Here is a 21,279-nt window from a genome sequence, read left to right as displayed (position 1 = left end):
ACAATTTCAAAGTAAGGTGATTAAAATCAAAATAAGCAACAAGGATATCCAGAGGTAATGTATATCCTTGTTGCTTATTTTGATTGAATATATATATCTATATGGCTGATAGTTAGCAAGGTGAGACACACATAAGAAAGAAGGAAACAAAGGACCACTGATGAGGTCACAGAAGTGTGACGAAAGAACTCTGGCCGAAATAAGATTAAGATTAAGATTAATGTAATATAAAGCTGAAAAAAAAAAAAAAAAAAAAAAAAATTAACACCAAATATACAGTGCGTGTGTTTTTATTGGCTAAACTGGCAATATGACCATCCCCAAGTACAACAACATATATATATATATATATACATACATACATACATACACGCAAGAGTGTAGATCTGAGTGTGTACATGTGCGTATTTATATATATATATATGTACACAAGTATTCACGAACATGTTTGTGTGTGTGTGTGTATGTGCATGCAAACATACCTGTGTGTGTATGTGTTTGAGTCTGTATATGCGTGAGAGTTTGTGTGTGTGTTCGAAATAAGCAACAAATGAGTGATTATTTGCTCTCTCTCTCTCTCTCTCTCTCTCTCTCTCTCTCTCACTTATTGTTAACAGCAGAACAAACAACATTCAACGATGCGTGACGGCAGTGGTGATGATGATGGTCATGTTGGGAGTGGGGTTGTTCTTAAGGCCATTTGCATTCAAATCAGGGCTGTGGTGTCAAAACAAAAAATTTCAACTCTGACACTTGACTCCTGTTTAAGTAATCAAGTAATTGTGGTCTACATACCACATAAAGCATACACTTGTACTCTGAGTCGGCCTCTATGTTATAACTGGTTTAGATTAACGAACAAAGATATTGTGAGTCGGAGTCAGAGTCAGTATACCAACTCCAACTCCAGCTACCCCTTAACTGTTTCTGACTCCGACTCCTCTACTATTGGCACCTCTGACTCCTCTTTATGTAATTAAGTGATTGTGGTCTACATATCTCATAAAGCATACACTTGTACTCTGAGTCGGCCTCTATGTTATAACTGGTTTAGATTAAAGAACAAAGATATTGTGAGTCGGAGTCAGTATAGTTTTACCGACTCTGACTCCGCATCCCTGACTCAAATATCAAACCCTATTGAGGTCATGAGCTCTTCAAACAGGAAGCAGTGAATTGCACAGTGGAAGGCCCTAAATGTTTCAACAAGACTCAATCTCTTCTCACTTAAGCCAAGAATGGATGTCAGACAATCTTTCTGCATTGAGTCACCAAAGGTGAAATCACAGTATAATCTTGCAAGAAAACTTATCGAGACTGTGCACAAATTATTAAATTACATTTGGTTTTTGCTAGATTGAAGTTGTTTTATTAAATTACCCAATATGTCCTCAAATATCTTTTGCACTTTGTACACACACACACAGATATATACTCATATATACACACATATAATGGATCCTGTCAGTTTCAACTCCAAGTTTTATGTCAATAAATCACAGCCAAATGTCTTTTCCTTCATTTACTCCATCTTTGAATGTATCACAATCATGTAATTACATATTCAATTCTGGTTATCTTAATAAAACAGCTGTTGAGCACAATTAAATTATGAATTATTTAAGACATTTGTGCTTTTCTGGGGATATAAGTGACATCATGGCAAGACATTGGCAACAGTTGCTCACACCCTGGAACAAAAAAGGGTCAAGAAACACTATCAACAGAAAAAAACAATAGCAGCCATCAAGTTCATGAAAAAAGGGTGAAGCCAGTGAGGACAACAAAAAGGACAAATAGTCTGCTGCAAGTGGACCTAGGGGAAAGACTATAGTTTCCCCAGGTCATCCATGTAACATCTACGGAAATCTGACACCAATATCCCCCCCTCCTGAGCTAAAGCAGAAATGGCTACTATTTGCTGGCCTCTGTCATCGAGCAGAGAAAGAGGTTATCTCATCCCTGCTCCTATGGCATCCCTCTGGAAGTGGTTTTTCCAGGAAACTGACATTTCCAGATACTATATCTCTGGACTCAGGGCTGGATATTAGAGATCTGAACCCAGTTTAGTAGAAAGTGGGTTATACATCTTTAGATTGTATACCTGACTTTCTATTATAAAATAAGAATACAACGGAACGCTGAACTCCAGACTAAACAACTTAAACAACATTTATTTAGGTGGTAAAACATACATATCTCTAGTTATACATCTTTAGAGGTGAGAATAACGAGCTGTCGAGTATAAGACCGAAAGATGTAGAGACAGCTTTAAACACACGTCCATGCTCAATTGCTGGCCAGCAAGAAAGAGAATGAATTGAGCGCGAAACGCTTGCTTGTTTAATTCTACGCAGGCGTTACTACACCAGCATACATACAAACAGAAATATCCTGTTGTTGAAATTCCAATGAAGGAGTCTTGGATCTCGGCAAATCTTGAACTAAAACTGAATAATGACATACCTGGATACATACAAGCATGCACATACGCACACTTAGACACACGCACATACATACATACATACATGCATACATACATACATATGCAACTATATGCATGAGAATACATACACAAAACATACAAAGAAAACTACCCTGTTGTTGATGTTGAAATTGTGGTATGACGTCAGTGTCTGGGGAGGCTGACCGGAAGGGTGAGTCGACCGGAAGGGCGAGTCGACCGGAAGGGGAAACGGCAGAGGGAGCCTCGATCGGCGTTCGTGCCCTTTTCGAACGGGGCTGCGGTCAGGACAAGACGTGTTAAGCGACGGTCTAGGTTTGGGAAGGTTTGGGAGAAGCAGCTGCTATACCTGGTGTACCTTGGGTCGGGGCAAGCTTCAAGGATCGGATACTGCAAGACGGACTCGCAGTCGAGGAAAGGAAAACCGAGGTAAGGCGATGGCAGCCACCAAGATTAGGATCGCCAGCGATGTGATCAGGCCTTTTAATGGCGAAGGAGATGTGATGGCTTGGATACAAAAAATTAGGCTCGTTGCCAAGCTGCAAGGAATAAGCGATGTGGCGAGTCTCATGGCTCTGTACTTGGAAGGGAGCGCCCTGATCCTCTACCTAGAAATGGACGAGGAAGAAAGATTAAGTGCAGAGAACGTCGAACGGAGGCTGAGAGAGGCATATACGGAGAGCGAGTACGCTGCCTTCGTAAAATTAGGAACGATTAGATGGGGGGGAGAACAGGTGGATGAATACGCGGCGGAAGTGCGAAGACTGGCCACGCTGGCTGGGTTTACGGGAGAAGGCCTGGACAGAGTGGCACGGCTGGCGTTTGTAAATGGATTCCCCGACGACGTAGGGATCCGATTACAGCAGTTGCCTGGCGGGAGGAAGATGGCGCTCAGCGAGCTAGTAGCGCAAGCTTGTGTGTTGACACAGCATGTTGGAAGGAAGCCGATAGCGATGGCGGCGACAGAGGCACGTACCGACAGACGACAGCCTGAGAGCGGCGTGAGGAAGCCTACCGAGCAACGACAGCGGCCATTCTCGGGCCGGTGTTTCAAATGTCAGGGGCCGCACATGGCGAGGGAATGCGCTGAATCGGGGCCCGTCTGCTATCGATGCAGGAAGACTGGGAAACGACCAGGGAAACGACCGTGGGGAAGTTGCTGCCTCTCAAACTTTCCCCGCAACCAAGTAGAGGTGCTTGTGGAGGCGCTGCCCGTGGTCGGAGTCGAGGTCGAGGGGAAGAAGTTCAAGGCCCTCGTGGACACGGGTTGCACGACTACCCACGTGACGCCAAGGGTGGCGAAGAAATGGGATGGGACGAGTAGCATCCGAGCGGTCGACGGTAGAGAGATCCGTTGCAGGGGCAGCTCCAGTCTGGAGATAATGTTACCGAGCGCGGCGCTGAGGCTACGGGTGATCGTGATCGACTATGTGATAGACGGGGTTGATGTCATGTTGGGGATGGACGCCATCAACCGTCTTGGTGGCATTAGGATTGCAGGAGATGAGGTCACGTTCGGAAGCGTGGGGGCATCGTGTGCCGTGAGTCGGGACCGCCAGGGAGAGCAGAGCCCCGTCGAGGACAGCGCCGCTTACACTATCGAAGACAAAAATTTTCAGGCGGCGTTTGATGGTCGGAGGTGGACGATAGAGTGGCGATGGAAGGACGAGCCCCCACTACTAAAGAACAGGGTGAGCTGCTACCAGCATACGTTGAAAGGTCACGCCGGCGTCGAGTTCGACAAGGAGGTAGAGAGATGGATCAAGGAAGGAGTCCTTGTCCCGTGGAAAGAGGAGGTGGTGAGTGGAGTGCTGCCTCTGATGGCGGTGGTGCAGCCGACGAAAGGAAAAGTCAGACCGGTGCTGGACTTTAGGGAACTGAACGACCATATATCGTGCCACACGGGAAGCGAGGCAACAGACGTTTGCGGTGAGACGTTACGTGTGTGGAGACAGTCGACCAAGGCAGCGACGATTGTCGACTTGAAGTCGGCATATTTGCAGCTTTGTGGCGATACCAGCTGGTGCGGTACAAGGGCCGGACGTACTGTTTAACCAGGCTGGGTTTCGGGCTGAATTCCGCTCCGAAAATTATGGCGATAGTGCTCAAGTCCGTACTAGGGAAAGAGTAGAGAATAAGGAAGGCCACCAGTTCCTACATCGACATTTTGGCTGACGAGACTGTAGTGCCAGCCACCGAGGTAGTGAGACACCTGGAGAGGTTCGGGCTGATTGCGAAGCCGCCTGAGTCGATGGTGGGGGGAGCTGCGCTGGGGCTGAAGCTACAAAAAGACAGATCGGGCGAGCTGGTGTTCCGGAGAGGAAACGAGATCCCAGAGCTGAGTTCCAGCGTCAGCAGGAGAGAGTTGTTCTCGGTTTGTGGGAAGTTGATCGGACACTATCTGATCGCTCGTTGGTTGCGCATTGCATGTAGTTACATCAAGAGACGAGCAGAGGGGGAGAGTTGGAGTGACAAGGTAGGAGAGGCGACGGTGGCGATGATGCGGGAAATCCTGGAGAGAACGAGAGCGGAAGACCCGGTCAGAGGAAACTGGTATGTGCCCAAGACGGAGTGTGATGCTAGCAGTATAGCGATAGGGGTTGTGTTGGAGATCGAAGGTGCTGAGGTGGAGGATGCGGCCTGGCTACGGAAAGCGGATGACTTCAACCACATCAATGTCGCCGAACTAGATGCGGTGCTGAAAGGGGTGAACCTGGCCCTGAGATGGGGACTGCGCTCGATGTTGGTGAAACGCCGCCTAGGAGTTCTGGGAGAGCTGATCGCCGAGTTTGGACTGAAGCTGACCGTGGTTTTCGTGCCTTCGGAAACAAACAGGGCGGACGCACTGACCAGGGTGAAAAAGGCGTGGCTGGAGGAACCGGAGGAAGCAAGGAAAGGGATAGCAGCAGCGTGTCGGCTGGGTGACTCCGAACTGAAGGAGCTACATGCTATGCACCACTTAGGGGTGGATAGGACCCTGTATCTGGCGAAAATGGTTGATGCTGACGTCACTAGGAGAAACGTTAAGAAAGTGGTCGCGAAATGTGACAGATGCCAGTCCATTGACCCCGCCCCGGGTGGGCATGAGCAGGGGAACCTCTCAGTAGAGTGCAACTGGAGGAGACTGGCTGTGGATGTGACGCACTACCGTCAGGAAATGTATCTCAGCATGGTCGACTGCGGGCCGGGCCGGCTGGCCATTTGGAGGGAGCTGAGGACAGGCATTGCCGATGAGATTGGCCGCATTCTGAACGGGATATTCTTGGAGAGGGGTCCTGTGGAAGAACTGCTAATGGACAACGGGGCGGCGTTTCATTCGGAAGCGTTGGGAGAGATGCTTGACCGGTGGAAGGTGCGACGATTATTTAGAGCGGCGTATAGACCGAGTGGCAACGGAATCGTTGAGAGGCACCATCGGACGATCAAGGCCATGGCTGAAAGGGGGCACATTTCGCCCCTGGAAGCAGTCTACTAGTACAATATGTCTCCCCGATCCGGATAAGCAGAAGAGTCTGTGCCGCACAGAGCGGTGTTCAAATATGAATGGAGGCATCCCTGTAAGACGCCAGAGTTCTGCGAGGAAGAGAAGGGACCCGCCGGCATGAAAGTAGGGGAGGAAGTTTGGGTCAAGCCGCCGAAGGCACGCTGCACATCACAATGGGGCAGGGGAACAGTGACAGCGGTCAATTCCAGAAACAATGTCTCTGTGGATGGAATGCCGCATCACGTGCTGGATCTGCGCAGGATTGCCACTTCGTCGGATGAAGAGTGCGATGGAAACGACCCACTTAGCTTGAGAAGATCTCGACGTGTAGGGCGCCCGCCTGGTTGGATGGCGGACTTCGAATTGGAGTAGGGGTGAACGTGATCTTTAAGATCAGGGTGGCGTGTGGTATGACGTCAGTGTCTGGGGAGGCTGACCGGAAGGGCGAGTCGACCGGAAGGGGAAACAGGGCAGAGGGAGCCTCGATTGGCGTTCGTGCCCTTTTCGAACGGGGTTGCGGTCAGGACAAGACGTGTTAAGCGACGGTCTAGGTTTGGGAAGGTTTGGGAGAAGCAGCTGCTATACCTGGTGTACCTTGGGTCGGGGCAAGCTTCAAGGATCGGATACCGCAAGACGGACTCGCAGTCGAGGAAAGGAAAACCGAGGTAAGGCGATTACATCTACTCGTACGCACACACCACAGAAATTTCAATGAAGGAGTCTTGAATCTAGGTTAGAAACCGGTTCTTTCTCTATTAGCAAGAAATCTTGAAATAAACTGAATACATACATACATGCATACATACATGCATGCATGCATACATACATACATACATGTATGTTTTCAAGTCAGCCTACAATTATGGGATATGGAAAGCACCAAGCGACGTTCTTCAGTAAAGGAGATAAAAACCCACCATGATCAACAACAGCATGGCTGACGACGACCTCGAAGAAATGTCTCAGCTGCGAGGTTTGTCCCGTTTTCTTATTAAACACCCATCTTCTGCTGTTTTTATTACCCAAATTAAATAGATAAATGTTTAACTGTATCATATGTATAAATTTTATGTGTAGATTACTTTTCAGAAGATGGTGGCAGCTGATGAAGGAGATGCTTCTAAGATTTATAAACATTTCGTACGTGGTTGATGTTTACATACAGCCCGTGTCAGTCCGGATCCAGTAGAACTGCCATCAAAATATTCTCTGGCTTCGTTTGTTCTGTCTTTTATTCAGATGTAATATGTCCTATGTTATTGCTTAGTACCAGGTCTTCCCTGACTCGGTAAACCGTTGATCAAAAGCGATCCGGCCATAAACAGGATTTAAAAAAGAAAAAAGATAAAGTCAGTTTCCGACTCTTATAGACTCATAGGGCCGGTTTCTATAGCTATATATTCTGTCCTTGCCTGGACGCCCGTCGCAGGAATACTTATTTTTACTAGCTCGGTAGACTAGGGCAATTTGAAATGAAGTGTTTTGCTCAAGAACACAATGCATGGCCCGTTCCAGGAATCGAAACTGCAATCTTAAGTGTCCAACACCCGAACCACTCAATCACGCGCCGCATAACTAGTACTTAATTTATCGACCCCGAAAGGATGAACGGCAAAGTCGACCTCGGCGGAATTCGAACTCAGATTGTAAAAACGGACGAAATGCCGAGTATTTTACCGAGCGTTCTAGGAATTCTGCCAACTCGCCGCCTTATTAATAGTAATCCTTTCTACTAGAGGCACGAGGTCTCAAATTTGGTGGGAGGGGACTGGTCGATTACATTGACCTCAGTGTTTCACTGGAACTTATTCAAACGGCCCCGAAAGGATGAAAGGCAAAGTCGATCTCGACGCTATTTGAACTCAGAATGTAAAGACGGACGAAACGTCGGCGTGCTCACGATTCTGCCAGCTCGCTTTCAAGTATAAGAAATGTCCTGTGGAGGGGAGGTAATCGTCCCTTGCTGTAGAAGTGAATATAACTGGCTGATTCTCTTCTCGTGGCATTTGAGTTCTAATTTCAGTCTCAAACTAAATGCATGTGACTCTGTTGTTGTTGTTGATGTTGGCACTCCGTCGCTTCCGACGTCGAGGGTTCCAGTTGATCCGATCAACGGAACAGCCTGCTCGTGAAATTAACGTGCAAGTGGCTGAGCACTCCACAGGCACGTGTACCCTTAACGTAGTTCTCGGGGATATAAAGTAGAAGACCCTCACCCAATGTGCCACTCAGTGGGACTGAACCCAGATCACATTATTGATTGCATCTTCCTTGCTCTTGTTGTTTAACCCCTGGTCAGCTCTGATCTAGCTGTCCAATGACCAAAGGTGTTCCAGCCATGGCCATCCCATCAGAATTCCAGCAGTAGTACGTGTTGTAATGTGGTTTTCTTTTTTCTTCTCTTTCTCTTTTTCCAATGGTTTTATTCTGGTTGCCATCACCACTGTCCCCATCATCATCATCATCATCATCAGCTGCACGGAAACAAGAGAGGCCTCACCACAGCTTCGGACCCAAACCTTCAACAGAAAAAGGTTCCCACAAAAATGAGAAGTCAAACAGTAAGTCCTAATTTCTTTAATCACACTCCCCCCTCTCTCTCTCCTCCTTTCTTATCTCCTCTCACTCCCCTCTTCTTCTGTCTTTTTATCTCTCCTTTTCTCTCTCTACTGATTCGTCTGTCTGTCTCTCTTTCTCTCTTCTCCTCTCCCTTCTCATCTCCTCCTCTCTCACCCCTCTATTCCTATATCTTTTTATCTCTCCTTTTCTCTCTCTACTGATTCGTCTGTCTATCTGTCTCTCTCTTTCTCTTTATCTCTTCTCCTCTCCCTTCTCATCTCCTCCTCTCTCACCCCTCTATTCCTATATCTTTTTATCTCCCCTTTTTTCTCTCTCTCTCTCTCTCTCTATCTATCTATCTATTTGTACGTATGTCTCGCTCTCCTTTCTGAATATATTAGGATCTTATATGTCATTCCAGGATGATTTCACTGCTACTTCTGTCAGATCCACCAAGGGATAGTATCTATCCAATATACTGCATGGTATGTCATAAGCATCTGTATATTGTGGTTTTTGTCATTTTAGTTGCAAAATAAACAAATTAATTCAATGGAATACACTGTCTGCAAGTCGATGGATACTGCATATTCTCCTCCATTATATATATATATATATATATATATATATAACAATTAGAAAATGGAGGAGCACTAGTGTAGCAATAATTGGGTACCCTCCCAGCAGTATACTGGATAGATACTATCCCTTAGTGGGTTGAACCCCCAACCCCTAACTCTCTCACGTTATATATATATATGTATATAGTAGAAGACATTTGGCCAAGGTACCTTGTAGTGGAAATGAAATGAAGACTACGTATTTTGGAAGCAAACTTCTTAACTACAACAGCCATATCGTCATCTTTAAATATAATGCAAATTTCATTTTTCTGTTTCCTATTCCAGAACCTGAAAAGAAAGCTCGTAACTTTGATTTCATGGCCATGTTTGAAGAAGCTCGGCAACTGGCAGCAGAACGAAACAAAAATGGTGAAGTTCATTTCACTTTCTCTTTCTTTCAACTTCTCTCCTATTTCTCTCACTCCCCTTCTCTTTTTCTCTCCCCTCTAACTTCCCTTGTCTCTCTACTTCCCTCCCCTCTGCATATAGAAACATAAATAAATATATACACACAGATATACATATAGATATTTCGGCATATCTGCACAATTGTGCCCCAAAGATTTGCTTCTTCATAACTTTCAGAAAATTAAATATTTCTTAATGAAATTTTCTACAAATATGCTTCAGATTGTGTAGATTCCGATGAAATTTAAATAATTCAGTCAGCCTACAACTATAGTAGATGACACTTGCCCAAGGTGCCATGTAGTGAAACTGAAACCAGAACCTTGCTGTTGGGAAGCAAGCTTCTTACCACACAGCCACTCCTGCACCTGTGTATATATATATATATATATATATATATATATATATATATATATATATATATATATATATATATATATATATATATATATATATATATATATATATATATATATATATATATATATATATATATATATATATATATATATATATATATATATATATATATATATATATGCGCAGGAGTGGCTGTGTGGTAAGTAGCTTGCCTACCAACCACATGGTTCCGGGTTCATTCCCACTGCGTGGCATCTTGGGCAAGTGTCTTCTACTATAGCCTCAGGCCGACCAAAGCCTTGTGAGTGGATTTTGTAGACAGAAACTGAAAGAAGCCTGTCGTATATATGTATATATATATATGTATGCGTGTGTATATGTTTGTGTGTCTGTGTATGTCCCCCCAACATCGCTTGACAACAGATGGTGGTGTGTTTACGTCCCCGTAACTTAGCGGTTCGGCAAAAGAGACCGATAGAATAAGTACTAGGCTTCCAAAGAAGAATAAGTCCTGGGGTCGATTTACTCGACTAAAGGCGGTGCCCCAGCATGGCCGCAGTCAAATGACTGAAATAAGTAAAAGAGTATATACACACACACACACACACACACACACACATATATATATATATATACATATATATATGTATAGTGCCCCTGGACTGGCTCTTGTGCGGGTGGCACATAAAATACACCATATTGAGCGTGGCCGTTGCCAGTACCGCCTGACTGGCCTTTATGTGGGTGTCTCGTAAAAGCACCCACTACACTCTCTGAGCGGTTGGTGTTAGGGAGGGCATCCAGCTGTAGAAACTCTGCCAAATCAGATCGGAGCCTGGTGTAGCCATCTGGTTTCACCAGTCCTCAGTCAAATCATCCAACCCATGCTAGCATGGGAAGCGGACATTAAACGATGATGATGATGATGATGTGTGTGTATTTATATATATATATATATAAACAATATATGAGTATATGCATATATATGTACATGTATGTATATACATTCATCTACATGTACACATAGATACATAACTGGGTACATGACGTGACAAAAAGATAAACAAGGTACAACAAACAAGCAAGCCACTTAGAAACATCTCCTTCATCAACTGCCACCATTAAAACACCGGCGTTTCGAAGAATTAAGGCCGTACGCATTGTTGAAATGGTTCTTCCCACGAACACAAATTAAATCATTTTCGTGGAGGATAGTGGCGGACGGAAAACAAGACAGGAAAACGAAACGGTGAATAAACAAACAAGCAAAAAGGCTGTACAGCCAGACGTGCATTCTTTCCCCTCATTTCATTCCTTCCTTTTTGTTTTCCAGAAGATGAATCGCAAACTGACCAACAGAGTAGTGGGCAGGATGTAGAATCTGTTGGGAGCAAGGGATCGATTCCTGCCCTAGTGTCCGGGCCCATGTCCACCGTACCGTCATTCAGACCTGTATTCAGGAAGCCAGCGACAGATGATAAAGGCGGTGGTGGTGGTGGTGTTAGTGGTGGTGGTCATTCTGTTGTCGGTAGCAACAAGACTGTCAGAAGCACAGCATCACAGAATCTTGCAGCATCGTCTTGTGTTGATGGAAACATGAAACATAGTGAGGAGTTAGGAACCACAGCGGGGTCGACGGCCACCTCCCCACCGCCCACGTCTGTGAAAAAGGGCAATGACGGAGGTAAAGATGATGATAAGGAAGATGATGTCGATGACGACGATGAAGATGAGAAAGAAAAGGAGGAGGTAAATTCTAAAAAAGAAATTTTGTAAACTTTTTGTCTGATGTTTTTTTTTGTTTTATTCTATGATTTGTTACTGTTGTTGTTGTTTAACCCCAGGTCTGTCATGATTGAGCAGAAACGACGATGATCAAAAGCAATCCAGCCATGACCATCTCATCATTTTCGTAGGATTAGGATGTGGAGGACTATATTATGAATTGTCACATGCTTCAGTCAGTAGTTTTTCTGATTTGAAGGATATTTGGCTGTTATTTCTACCAGGTCTTGCTACCACATAGAGGTCTCCTTCATTGGTTCATTCATCCATATATACATAGATAAGACAGTAGGGTGTGATTTGAGGGAGATTTAGCTGCTATTTCTACCAGGTCTAGCTACCATATAGAGATCTCCCCCATTGGCTCATACATAAGACAGTAAGGTGTGATTTGAGGGAGATTTGGCTGCTATTTCTACCAGGTCTAGCTACCATATAGCGATCTCCCCCATTGGCTCATACATAAGACAGTAAGGTGTGATTTGAGGGAGATTTGGCTGCTATTTCTACCAGGTCTAGCTACAATATAGAGACCTCCCTCATTGGCTCATACATAAGACAGTAAGGTGTGAATTAAGGGAGATTTAGCTATTAATTCTAGCAGGTCCTGCTATCCAGTAAAAATCACCCTTATTGGTTCATACATATGTATATACATATTTAAGACAGTGGCGTGGGACACACACACACACACACACACACTTTCTTACATTCATCCATGTATGTGTGTTTGTGTGTATCATTTTCTGTTCTCTTTGGCAGACGTTGGAGCAATCTATTCCACAATCCCTTGAAATAACTCTGACACATGGAAACAAATCGGTGAGTAGTCTCCCTTCGTAAGATATTTAGTGTGTAACTTTTCACCCTCTCTTTCCATTCTGTGTGCATGTTTAGATGTGTGCTTAAGGAAGTTAGTTTGCAGGTCTGTGGACATGGGTTTGATCTTACTGCATAGTACCTTAAGCAATGTCTTCTTCAGATTTGACCCATACTGTTTGAGAAGAGTTTAAGTGGGTAAAAACTTTAAAATCTGTATGTATGTATCATCATCATGTGTCTGTTGTCCATGCTGGCATGGGTTGGATGGTTTGACCAGGGCTGGTAAGCTGAGGGGCTGCACCACACTCCGATTTGATTTGGTATGGTTTTGTGGTGCCAATCACGCCGAGAGTGTAATGGTTGCTTTTACATGCCACCAGCACAGGTGGCAAAGTTTTAGCTGTCCAGCATGGTGAATGATTGGAAAAATGTGGTTGAATGAAAGGGAGAATAAAGTGATAGTGATCCCAACAAGAGAAAGTGTGTGTGTGTGTATATGTGAGAATGGTGTGTGTATGAGTGTGTATGAATATATACACATATCATCATGGATCATATGGAATTTGTTAAGGCAGATATTTCTACACTCTGTGGCCCTTCCCGCTTCCAGTAGAATATTTCCCTTTGGCCAGGCATGTTTCTGTGGAAGATCAGAGACAAAGGAGAGTTTTCCATGCAGTAACCCATGACACATTCAAATGTTTGAGATGGTGGTGGTGGTGGTGGGTCTGTTGTTACACCTTCTTTAGGGGTAATATGGGTGGGTGTAAGAAGCCGCCCCACCAGATATGTCTTGCATTGTTTTATCTCCCTTTATTATTTAAAAAAATTTCTTTCTGCTTTTTTTTTTATTTCCTCCACCAGGTGTCAGCGTTGGCCTTGGATCCATCTGGTGCTCGTCTTGTCACCGGGGGCTACGACTACGACATAACGTTCTGGGATTTTGCTGGTATGGATGCCTCCTTGAGGCACTTCCGTAGCCTCAGACCTTGTGAATGGTGAGTAAATGATTGGTGGTGGTGGGGATGTTGGTGGTGGTTGAGGTAGCAGTGGTGGTGTTGCTAGTGGCAGTGGTGGTGGTGGTGGTGGTTGAGGTGGCAGTGGTGGTGGTAGTGGTGGTGGTGGTGGTGGGAATGTTGGTGGTAGTGGTGTTGGTGACAGTGGTGGTGGTAGTGGTGTTGCTGTTGGTGGTGGGAATGTTGCTGGTGGTTGAGGTGACAGTGGTGGGTGGGTAGTTCTTTTTAAGGGCTTCTTAGAATAACCAAAGGACCCATGCAATAAATGTGTGAATCTGGGAAGGGAATATGTTGAATAAAATCATAATTAACTGATTCTTCTGTATTTTCTTTTACCCAAAGCCAGGAACTTTCCAGCAACCTCTCATATGTACATCATCATCATCACCATCATCGTCGTTTAACGTCCACCTTCCATGCTAGCATGGGTTGGACGATTTGACTGAGGACTGGTGCAACCAGTTGGCTACACCAGGCTCCAATCTGATTTGGCAGAGTTTTTACAGCTGGATGCCCTTCCTAACGCCAACCACTCCCAGAGTGTAGTGGGTGCTTTTACGTGCCACCGGCACGAGGGCCAGTCAAACGAGTACTGGCAACGGCCACGCTCAAAATGGTGTATTTTACGTGCCACCTGCACGGGATCCAGTCCAGCGGCACTGGCAATGATCTCGCTTGAATGACTTTTCATGTGCCACCGACACAAGTGCCAGGAATGTGAAGCTGCGGCACAAGTGCCGTGTGTGAATCTGAGCAGGGAATATGTTGAGTAAAATCATAATTAACTGATCCTCCTGTATTTTGTTTGACCCCCACCAAAGCCAGGAACTTTACAGCACCCCCTAATATAGGCATGATTCTTTTTCATGCATGTAACTGATGGTTTCCATAGATGTTGCCCCGCATCTCCATCTCTTGTTTCTCGTTGCAGCCACCAAATCCGCAACTTACAATACAGTACCACTGGGGACGTCCTGCTCGTTATTGCTGCGAATGCCCAGGCCAAGGTGATTGACCGAGACGGCTTCGAGAAGCTGGAGTGTGTGAAGGGTGACCAATACATTGCAGACATGGCCAATACTAAGGTAAGCCTGACATTTCCATTTGGTGGTGGTGGCCACATGGTACAGTGTTGATATGTACTTCTTTCTTTCTTTTTTTTGAGTTGTTTTATTTTTATTCCTGTACAATGATAATGTTTTCTGACTGCTGTTGATAGTGACTACGCATGTGCATGTGTGTGTGCATGCATATATATATATATAGGTACACGACACTGCTTTTCCCCTTCCCAGGCTACAGGCCCACACCCCCAACACCCATACTGTTGGGATTGGCACTCTCAACGTCGGCACGCTGAAAGGTAGATCTGGTGAAATTGTTGAGATGCTTGAACGGAGACGCGTAGATATGTGCTGCATCCAGGAAGTAAGATGGAGAGGAGGTTCTGCGAGGTTCCTCACAGGCAAAGAACACAGGTACAAGATTTTCTGGGCAGGGAACACTGACGGGGTCGGGGGCGTAGGAATACTTCTAGCGGAGAAATGGGTGGATAAGGTAATCGAGGTCGTTAGAGTAAGTGACAGAGTACTTAAGATCAGACTAGTGCTTCATCATAGATTAGCTACTGTCATCTCAGCCTATGCACCTCAACCGGGGCTACCAGATGGTCTGAAAGACCAATTCTATGAAACTACCTCGTCGACGAGTGACAGGGACCTTCTCTTTGTGGCTGGAGACTTCAACGGTCATGTAGGACGTCGTGCTGGAGGCTTCCATGGCATACATGGAGGCTATGGCTTCGGTTCCCGCAACGAGGAGGGAACCAGACTGCTGGAGTTCTGTGATGCAACCGATCTTATGGTCTGCAATACCAACTTCAGGAAACCTGCCAGTCACCTAGTCACCTACCGCTCCGGCAGACACTCTAGCCAAATCGACTACATCCTCGCCAGAAATAGGGAAAGAGGGCGGCTTATAAATGCCAAAACCTACCCTGGCGAAGAATGTACCCCACAACATAGATTAGTAGTTAGTGACTTTGGGATCAAGGCAAAATGGGTGCCCAGAATTAGAGAGGCTTGGAGGAGAAGGGTGTGGAAGCTTAAAGACCCTGCAAACGGACAGAGACTTAGAGACAAGTTACTTGAAGCATTTAACGAAATAGAAGGGGATATAGCATCATACAACGTGGAAGACAATTGGAGATTTCTGCGGGACAACCTATTGAAAGCCACTGACCAGATTTGTGGGTGGTGTAAGGTCCCCTCCCGACCCAGAGTAACGTGATGGTGGAACAAGGAGGTAGACAGGGCTATTAGACAAAAGAAACAGGCTTGGAAGGACTGGAAGAACGGTGGTAGCAGGGAATTGTACCAATGTGCCAGAAGGGAGGCTAGGCGACAGGTTTATTTAGCCAGAGGGGAAGCAGATAAGGAAAGATTTGCCAATGTTCTGCGCCGTGACGACCAAAGACTCGAGGTATTTCGTGTTGCAAGACAGTGTAGGAGAGAGAATAGTGATGTTGTAGGAGAGAAATGTGTTCGCATGGATGATGGTACGCTTGCACTAAATGAGGATGCAAAGAAAGAGGTCTGGAGATGCCACTATGATAGATTGCTTAATAAAGAGAATGAATGGGAGAAAGAGAGCCTGCCGTATGTCGACCCAATAGAGGGACCAGCTATCCGAGTTGATAGTACCAGGGTAGATAAAGCAATTAAGAGTATGAAGACCGGGAAAGCCCCCGGCCCATCAGGAATCACTGCAGAGATGCTCAAAATATCTGGCAGTGTTGGCTATAGCCTAGTCACCCGTATTACGAACCAGGTGATACACGAAGGAGTCATACCCAATGACTGGTGTAGCAGCATCATAGTCAACTGCTACAAAGGTAAAGGTGACGCTTTAGATACAACTAATTACAGAGGCATAAAGCTGTTAGATCAGGTTATGAAAGTTACAGAGAGGGTCATAGCCCAACTAATTAGGGAGCGAATCAATTTAGATGAGATGCAGTTTGGGTTCGTGCCAGGTAAAAGCACTACTGATGCCTTATTTCTAGTGAGACAGTTGCAGGAGAAATACCTAGCTAAGGATAAACCTCTGTACCTGGCTTTCGTTGACATGGAGAAAGCCTTTGACAGGGTCCCCCGATCCTTTATCTGGTGGTCAATGAGGAAACTTGGGATAGAAGAATGGTTAGTGAGAGCTGTGCGAGCCATGTACAGAGATGCTGCCAGTAAGGTGAGGGTTGGAAATGAGTACAGCAATGAATTCCGGGTAGAGGTAGGGGTCCACCAAGGTTCCGTCCTCAGCCCCCTCTTATTTATCATAGTCCTCCAGGCAATCACAGAGGAGTTCAAGACAGGTTGCCCCTGGGAGCTCCTCTATGCTGATGACCTTGCCCTAATTGCGGAGTCACTATCAGAACTAGAGGAGAAGTTTCAGGTGTGGAAGCAAGGTCTAGAATTGAAGGGCCTTAGAGTCAACCTAGCTAAATCCAAAATCCTAATAAGTAGGAAGGTAGATAAAACACAAACCCCTTCAGGTAGATGGCCCTGCTCAGTATGTAGAAAAGGAGTAGGTAGTAACTCTATAAGATGTACCCGGTGCAAGCTATGGATACATAAGAGGTGCAGCAACATCAAAGGCAGGTTAACTAGCAAGTTAGTTTTTGTTTGTGGCAGATGTTCAGGTGCAATAAAGACTGTAAACAAACAGGAAACAACTTCTATCTCATTCCAGGGTGAAAAACTAGAGGTAGTCGATAGCTTCCGCTATCTGGGCAACCAAGTTAGTAGTGGGGGTGGGTGCGCTGAAAGTGTAGCTGCTAGAATAAGAATAGCCTGGGCAAAGTTTAGAGAGCTCTTACCCCTGCTGGCGACAAAGGGACTCTCACTCAGAGTAAAAGGCAGACTGTATGACGCATGCGTACGAACAGCCATGCTACATGGCAGTGAAACATGGGCTGTAACTGCTGAGGACATACGTAAGCTCGCAAGGAATGAAGCCAGTATGCTCCATTGGATGTGTAATGTCAATGTGAATACCCGTCAGAGTGTAAGTATCTTGAGAGAAAAGCTGAACATTAGAAGCATCAGTTGTGGTGTGCAAGAGAGACGATTGCGCTGGTATGGACATGTGGTGAGAATGGATGAGGATAGCTGCGTGAAAAAGTGCCACACCCTAACAGTTGAGGGAACCCGTGGAAGAGGTAGGCCCAGGAAGACCTGGGCTGAGGTGGTGAGGCAAGACCTTCGTACATTGGGCCTCACCGAGGCGATGACTACTGACCGAGACCTTTGGAAATGTGCTGTGCGTGAGAAGACCCGGCAAGCCAAGTAAGATCGTTGCCAGTGCCCCTGGACTGGTTCTTGTGCGGGTGGCACATGAGATGCACCATTTTGAGCGTGGCCGTTGCCAGTACCGCCTGACTGGCTCCCGTAGGATTTTCGAGCGAGATCGTTGCCAGTGCCCCTGGACTGGCTTGTGCGGGTGGCACATAAAAGACACCATTTCGAGCGTGGCCGTTTTCGTGCGGGTGACACGTAAAAGCACCCACTACACTCTCTGAGTGGTTGGCGTTAGGAAGGGCATCCAGCTGTAGAAACTCTGCCAAATTAGACTGGAGCCTGGTGTTGCCATCCGGTTTCACCAGTCCTCAGTCAAATCGTCCAACCCATGCTAGCATGGAAAGCGGACGTTAAACGATGATGATGATATACACACACATAAATATGTATACTCATTACCATGTTGTGCTACATGTTATTTCAGGGTCATGTAGCCATGTTGAATTCTGGATGTTGGAATCCGAAAGACAGAAATGAGTTTATGACATGTGCCAATGATGGGTGAGTACTCCCTCTGTGTGTGTGCGTATATGCACATGTACTGAAATATCGCAATTCAAATTTATACAGAAAACATTAGTATTACACCATCCAGCATAAATAAAAGTCAACTTCATTATATTTAAGCCATTATTTTTTCTGTGAAAACCTTTTTGTGACATTGAACGAGTCAGCTTCTAATACAAATGTTTACATTTTGTATGTCTTTATCCAAGAAAAGAAAATTCAAAAAATTCTGGAAATGATCTACTCAAGTAATTTATGCACCTTCTAATGTTTATTTTTGTTTTTGTAAAAAAAAGTGCATAAATTACATGGGTTTTTTTCAATATATACACACACACACACACACAGACATAAATGTATATATACATACATATATATATATATATATATATATATATATATATATATATATATATATATATATATATATATATATATATATACACACATATATACTCACACACGTGTGTTTGTTTAAATGTCTCTCTCCTCCTCTTCTAGAACAGTTCGTCTGTGGGACATCGACAACGCCTTCTCCCAGCGTGTGGTCATCAAATCAAAGTGTGACAAAGGACGTAGGACGAACCCGATGGCTTGTACGTATTCTAGAAATGGTAACTACATCGCTGCAGCTTGCCAGGATGGTTCTATACAACTCTGGGACTGCAATCGGAAATTCGTAAGCTAATTTTTCAACTTGTTTTTTTTCCATCTTCTCTGGAATATTGCAGTCTTTTCTTGCCTCATCTCCATCCTATCACCTCTTTTTCTTTCTCTCTATTCCTCTCATTTTGGACATACACTTCTCTTATAAATTAACTTTTCTCATTGTTGATGCAATTTCCTCTCTAGGCACAAATGTAATTCTTTCCCAAATAAACTGCAATTAACTATTTACATTGGACAGACCGGTGTCCTCACCACAACATTTTGGCTGATGTACTCTCCAGCCTTCTTCAGGTGTCCTACTGGAATTTTGAACTCAACTCTTTATTTGACTAATGAGTACACCAGCCAAAACATTGGTAACAACAAACAAGATGAGGACACCTATCCGTCCAATGTAAATAATGTAAATAATTCCTCGTCTCTAAAATATAGAACAGAACTGCACTTAATGTTCACCGTTCTGATGAAGCTATAAGGTGTTACTCAGCACTCAATTATGAGTCCACTGCATCTCGTAGCAGAAACAGCTGTAAGCTAATGCAGTTCATAAGATAATCATTTATTCATTTGGCATCTCTATTTCTTGTTACTGCGCTATACTCAGCCAACACTTTGTTCTGAAACATATATATATATATATATATATTGATTTCTACACCAGGTTATTGGTCTCACAATGCCGAAGTGAAATATATATATGTATATATAAAGTGCATGGTTTGGTGGTTAAGGTGTTGCACTCATGATTTTGAGATCGTGAGTTCAATTCCCAGACTGGGCATTACATTGTGTCCTTGAGCAAAGCACTTCATTTCACATTGCTCTGCGGTCATTTCATCATCTGACATATGGCACCCATTCTACCTGTACAGGTAATGTCAGTTTGATGGAGAGGGTGAGCTTATGTCTACACAAACATTTGATCACTATAGACAAGTCATCGTATTTCTTTATTGCCCACAGCGGGGCTAAACATAGAGGGGACAAACAAGGACAGACAAAGGAATTAAGTTGATTACATCGACTCCAGTGCGAAACTGGTACTTAATTTATCGAACCTGAAAGGATGAAAGGCAAAGTCGACCTCGGCAGAATTTGAACTCAGAACGTAACGTCTGACGAAATACCGCTAAGAATTTCACCTGGTGTGCTAATGATTCTGCCAGCTCGTCACCTTATAGACAAATCATCTGTGTGGTTGTTCAGCAAGAAATAGTCAAATCCCCATACATTGTCTAATGATGGGAGAGTCCATAATATATATATATATATATATATACTGAGACCTTTGGAAATGTGCTGTGCGTGAGAAGACCCGGCAAGCCAAGTGAGATCGTTGCCAGTGCCCCTGGACTGGCTCTTGTGCGGGTGGCACATAAAAGACACCATTTCGAGCGTGGCCATTTTCGTGCGGGTGACACGTAAAAGCACCCACTACACTCTCTGAGTGGTTGGCGTTAGGAAGGGCATCCAGCTGTAGAAACTCTGCCAAATTAGATTGGAGCCTGGTGTAGCCATCCGGTTGCACCAGTCCTCAGTCAAATCGTCCAACCCATGCTAGTATGGAAAGCGGACGTTAAACGATGATGATGATGATGTATATATACACACACACACTCATATACATACACCCATATGTGGTTGAAGAGACACACGCACCTCTAACCCAGTACATCACAACACTACCACCACCTCTCTAATCCCACTGCATTTCTTTCTCCTCAGGTGAGCACGTGCATGCTGAACAGGAATGCACACATGAAGGGCAGCGACACAACATCTTTGTGCTTTTCATACGACGGGAGAGTTCTGGCTTCAAGAGGAGGTAAGTGAGTCTACACCCTGTATGACCTTGGTCTTCTTTCTGTGTATTTGTGTCAATGTGTGAGGAGGAGGCACCAATGTGGCTGTGTGGTTAACAAGTTTATGAGGTTGGTAAGCAAGCTACTTACCACACAGCCACTCCTACGCCTATATATATATGTGTGTGTGTGTGTGTGGTATCTATATTGTATATATCTATTTGTGCATATAAACAAGAATGTAGTGAAAAATGTTTCATATGGTTCTCTTCCAGGTGATGACACCCTGAAACTGTGGGACATTCGAAACTTCAAAAAGGCTCTGGTTGCTGCTGATGGCCTCCTCAATTTGTTCCCAGTGTAAGCCCACTGTTTTCCTCTTCACATCTATTTAACACCTATCGTCACCTTCTCCCTCGTTAAAA

General features: G+C 44.8%; 1 protein-coding gene across 1 annotated transcript in view; it reads left to right on the top strand.

Annotated features, from left to right (window-relative positions):
- Positions 1 to 6,866: 6,866 nt before the first annotated feature.
- The window catches only part of LOC106875119 (WD repeat-containing protein 70), a 20,786-nt gene continuing 6,373 nt past the window's right edge, over positions 6,867 to 21,279 (top strand). The window contains exons 1-11 of the mRNA XM_089344131.1: positions 6,867 to 6,921; positions 8,423 to 8,509; positions 9,416 to 9,499; positions 11,232 to 11,647; positions 12,446 to 12,505; positions 13,370 to 13,503; positions 14,453 to 14,606; positions 18,301 to 18,377; positions 18,885 to 19,062; positions 20,778 to 20,877; positions 21,130 to 21,214. Of these exons, the coding sequence (XP_089200257.1) occupies positions 6,867 to 6,921; positions 8,423 to 8,509; positions 9,416 to 9,499; positions 11,232 to 11,647; positions 12,446 to 12,505; positions 13,370 to 13,503; positions 14,453 to 14,606; positions 18,301 to 18,377; positions 18,885 to 19,062; positions 20,778 to 20,877; positions 21,130 to 21,214 (1,430 nt within the window). The remainder of the gene's footprint in view (positions 6,922 to 8,422; positions 8,510 to 9,415; positions 9,500 to 11,231; positions 11,648 to 12,445; positions 12,506 to 13,369; positions 13,504 to 14,452; positions 14,607 to 18,300; positions 18,378 to 18,884; positions 19,063 to 20,777; positions 20,878 to 21,129; positions 21,215 to 21,279) is intronic.

This window comes from Octopus bimaculoides, chromosome 28, assembly GCF_046866305.1.
Source record: "Octopus bimaculoides isolate indiv1 chromosome 28, ASM4686630v1, whole genome shotgun sequence".
NCBI classification, from domain to species: domain Eukaryota; kingdom Metazoa; phylum Mollusca; class Cephalopoda; order Octopoda; family Octopodidae; genus Octopus; species Octopus bimaculoides.
The sequence above is the reverse complement of the archived record's forward strand: the minus strand, read 5'-3'. Positions and strand labels throughout refer to the sequence as shown.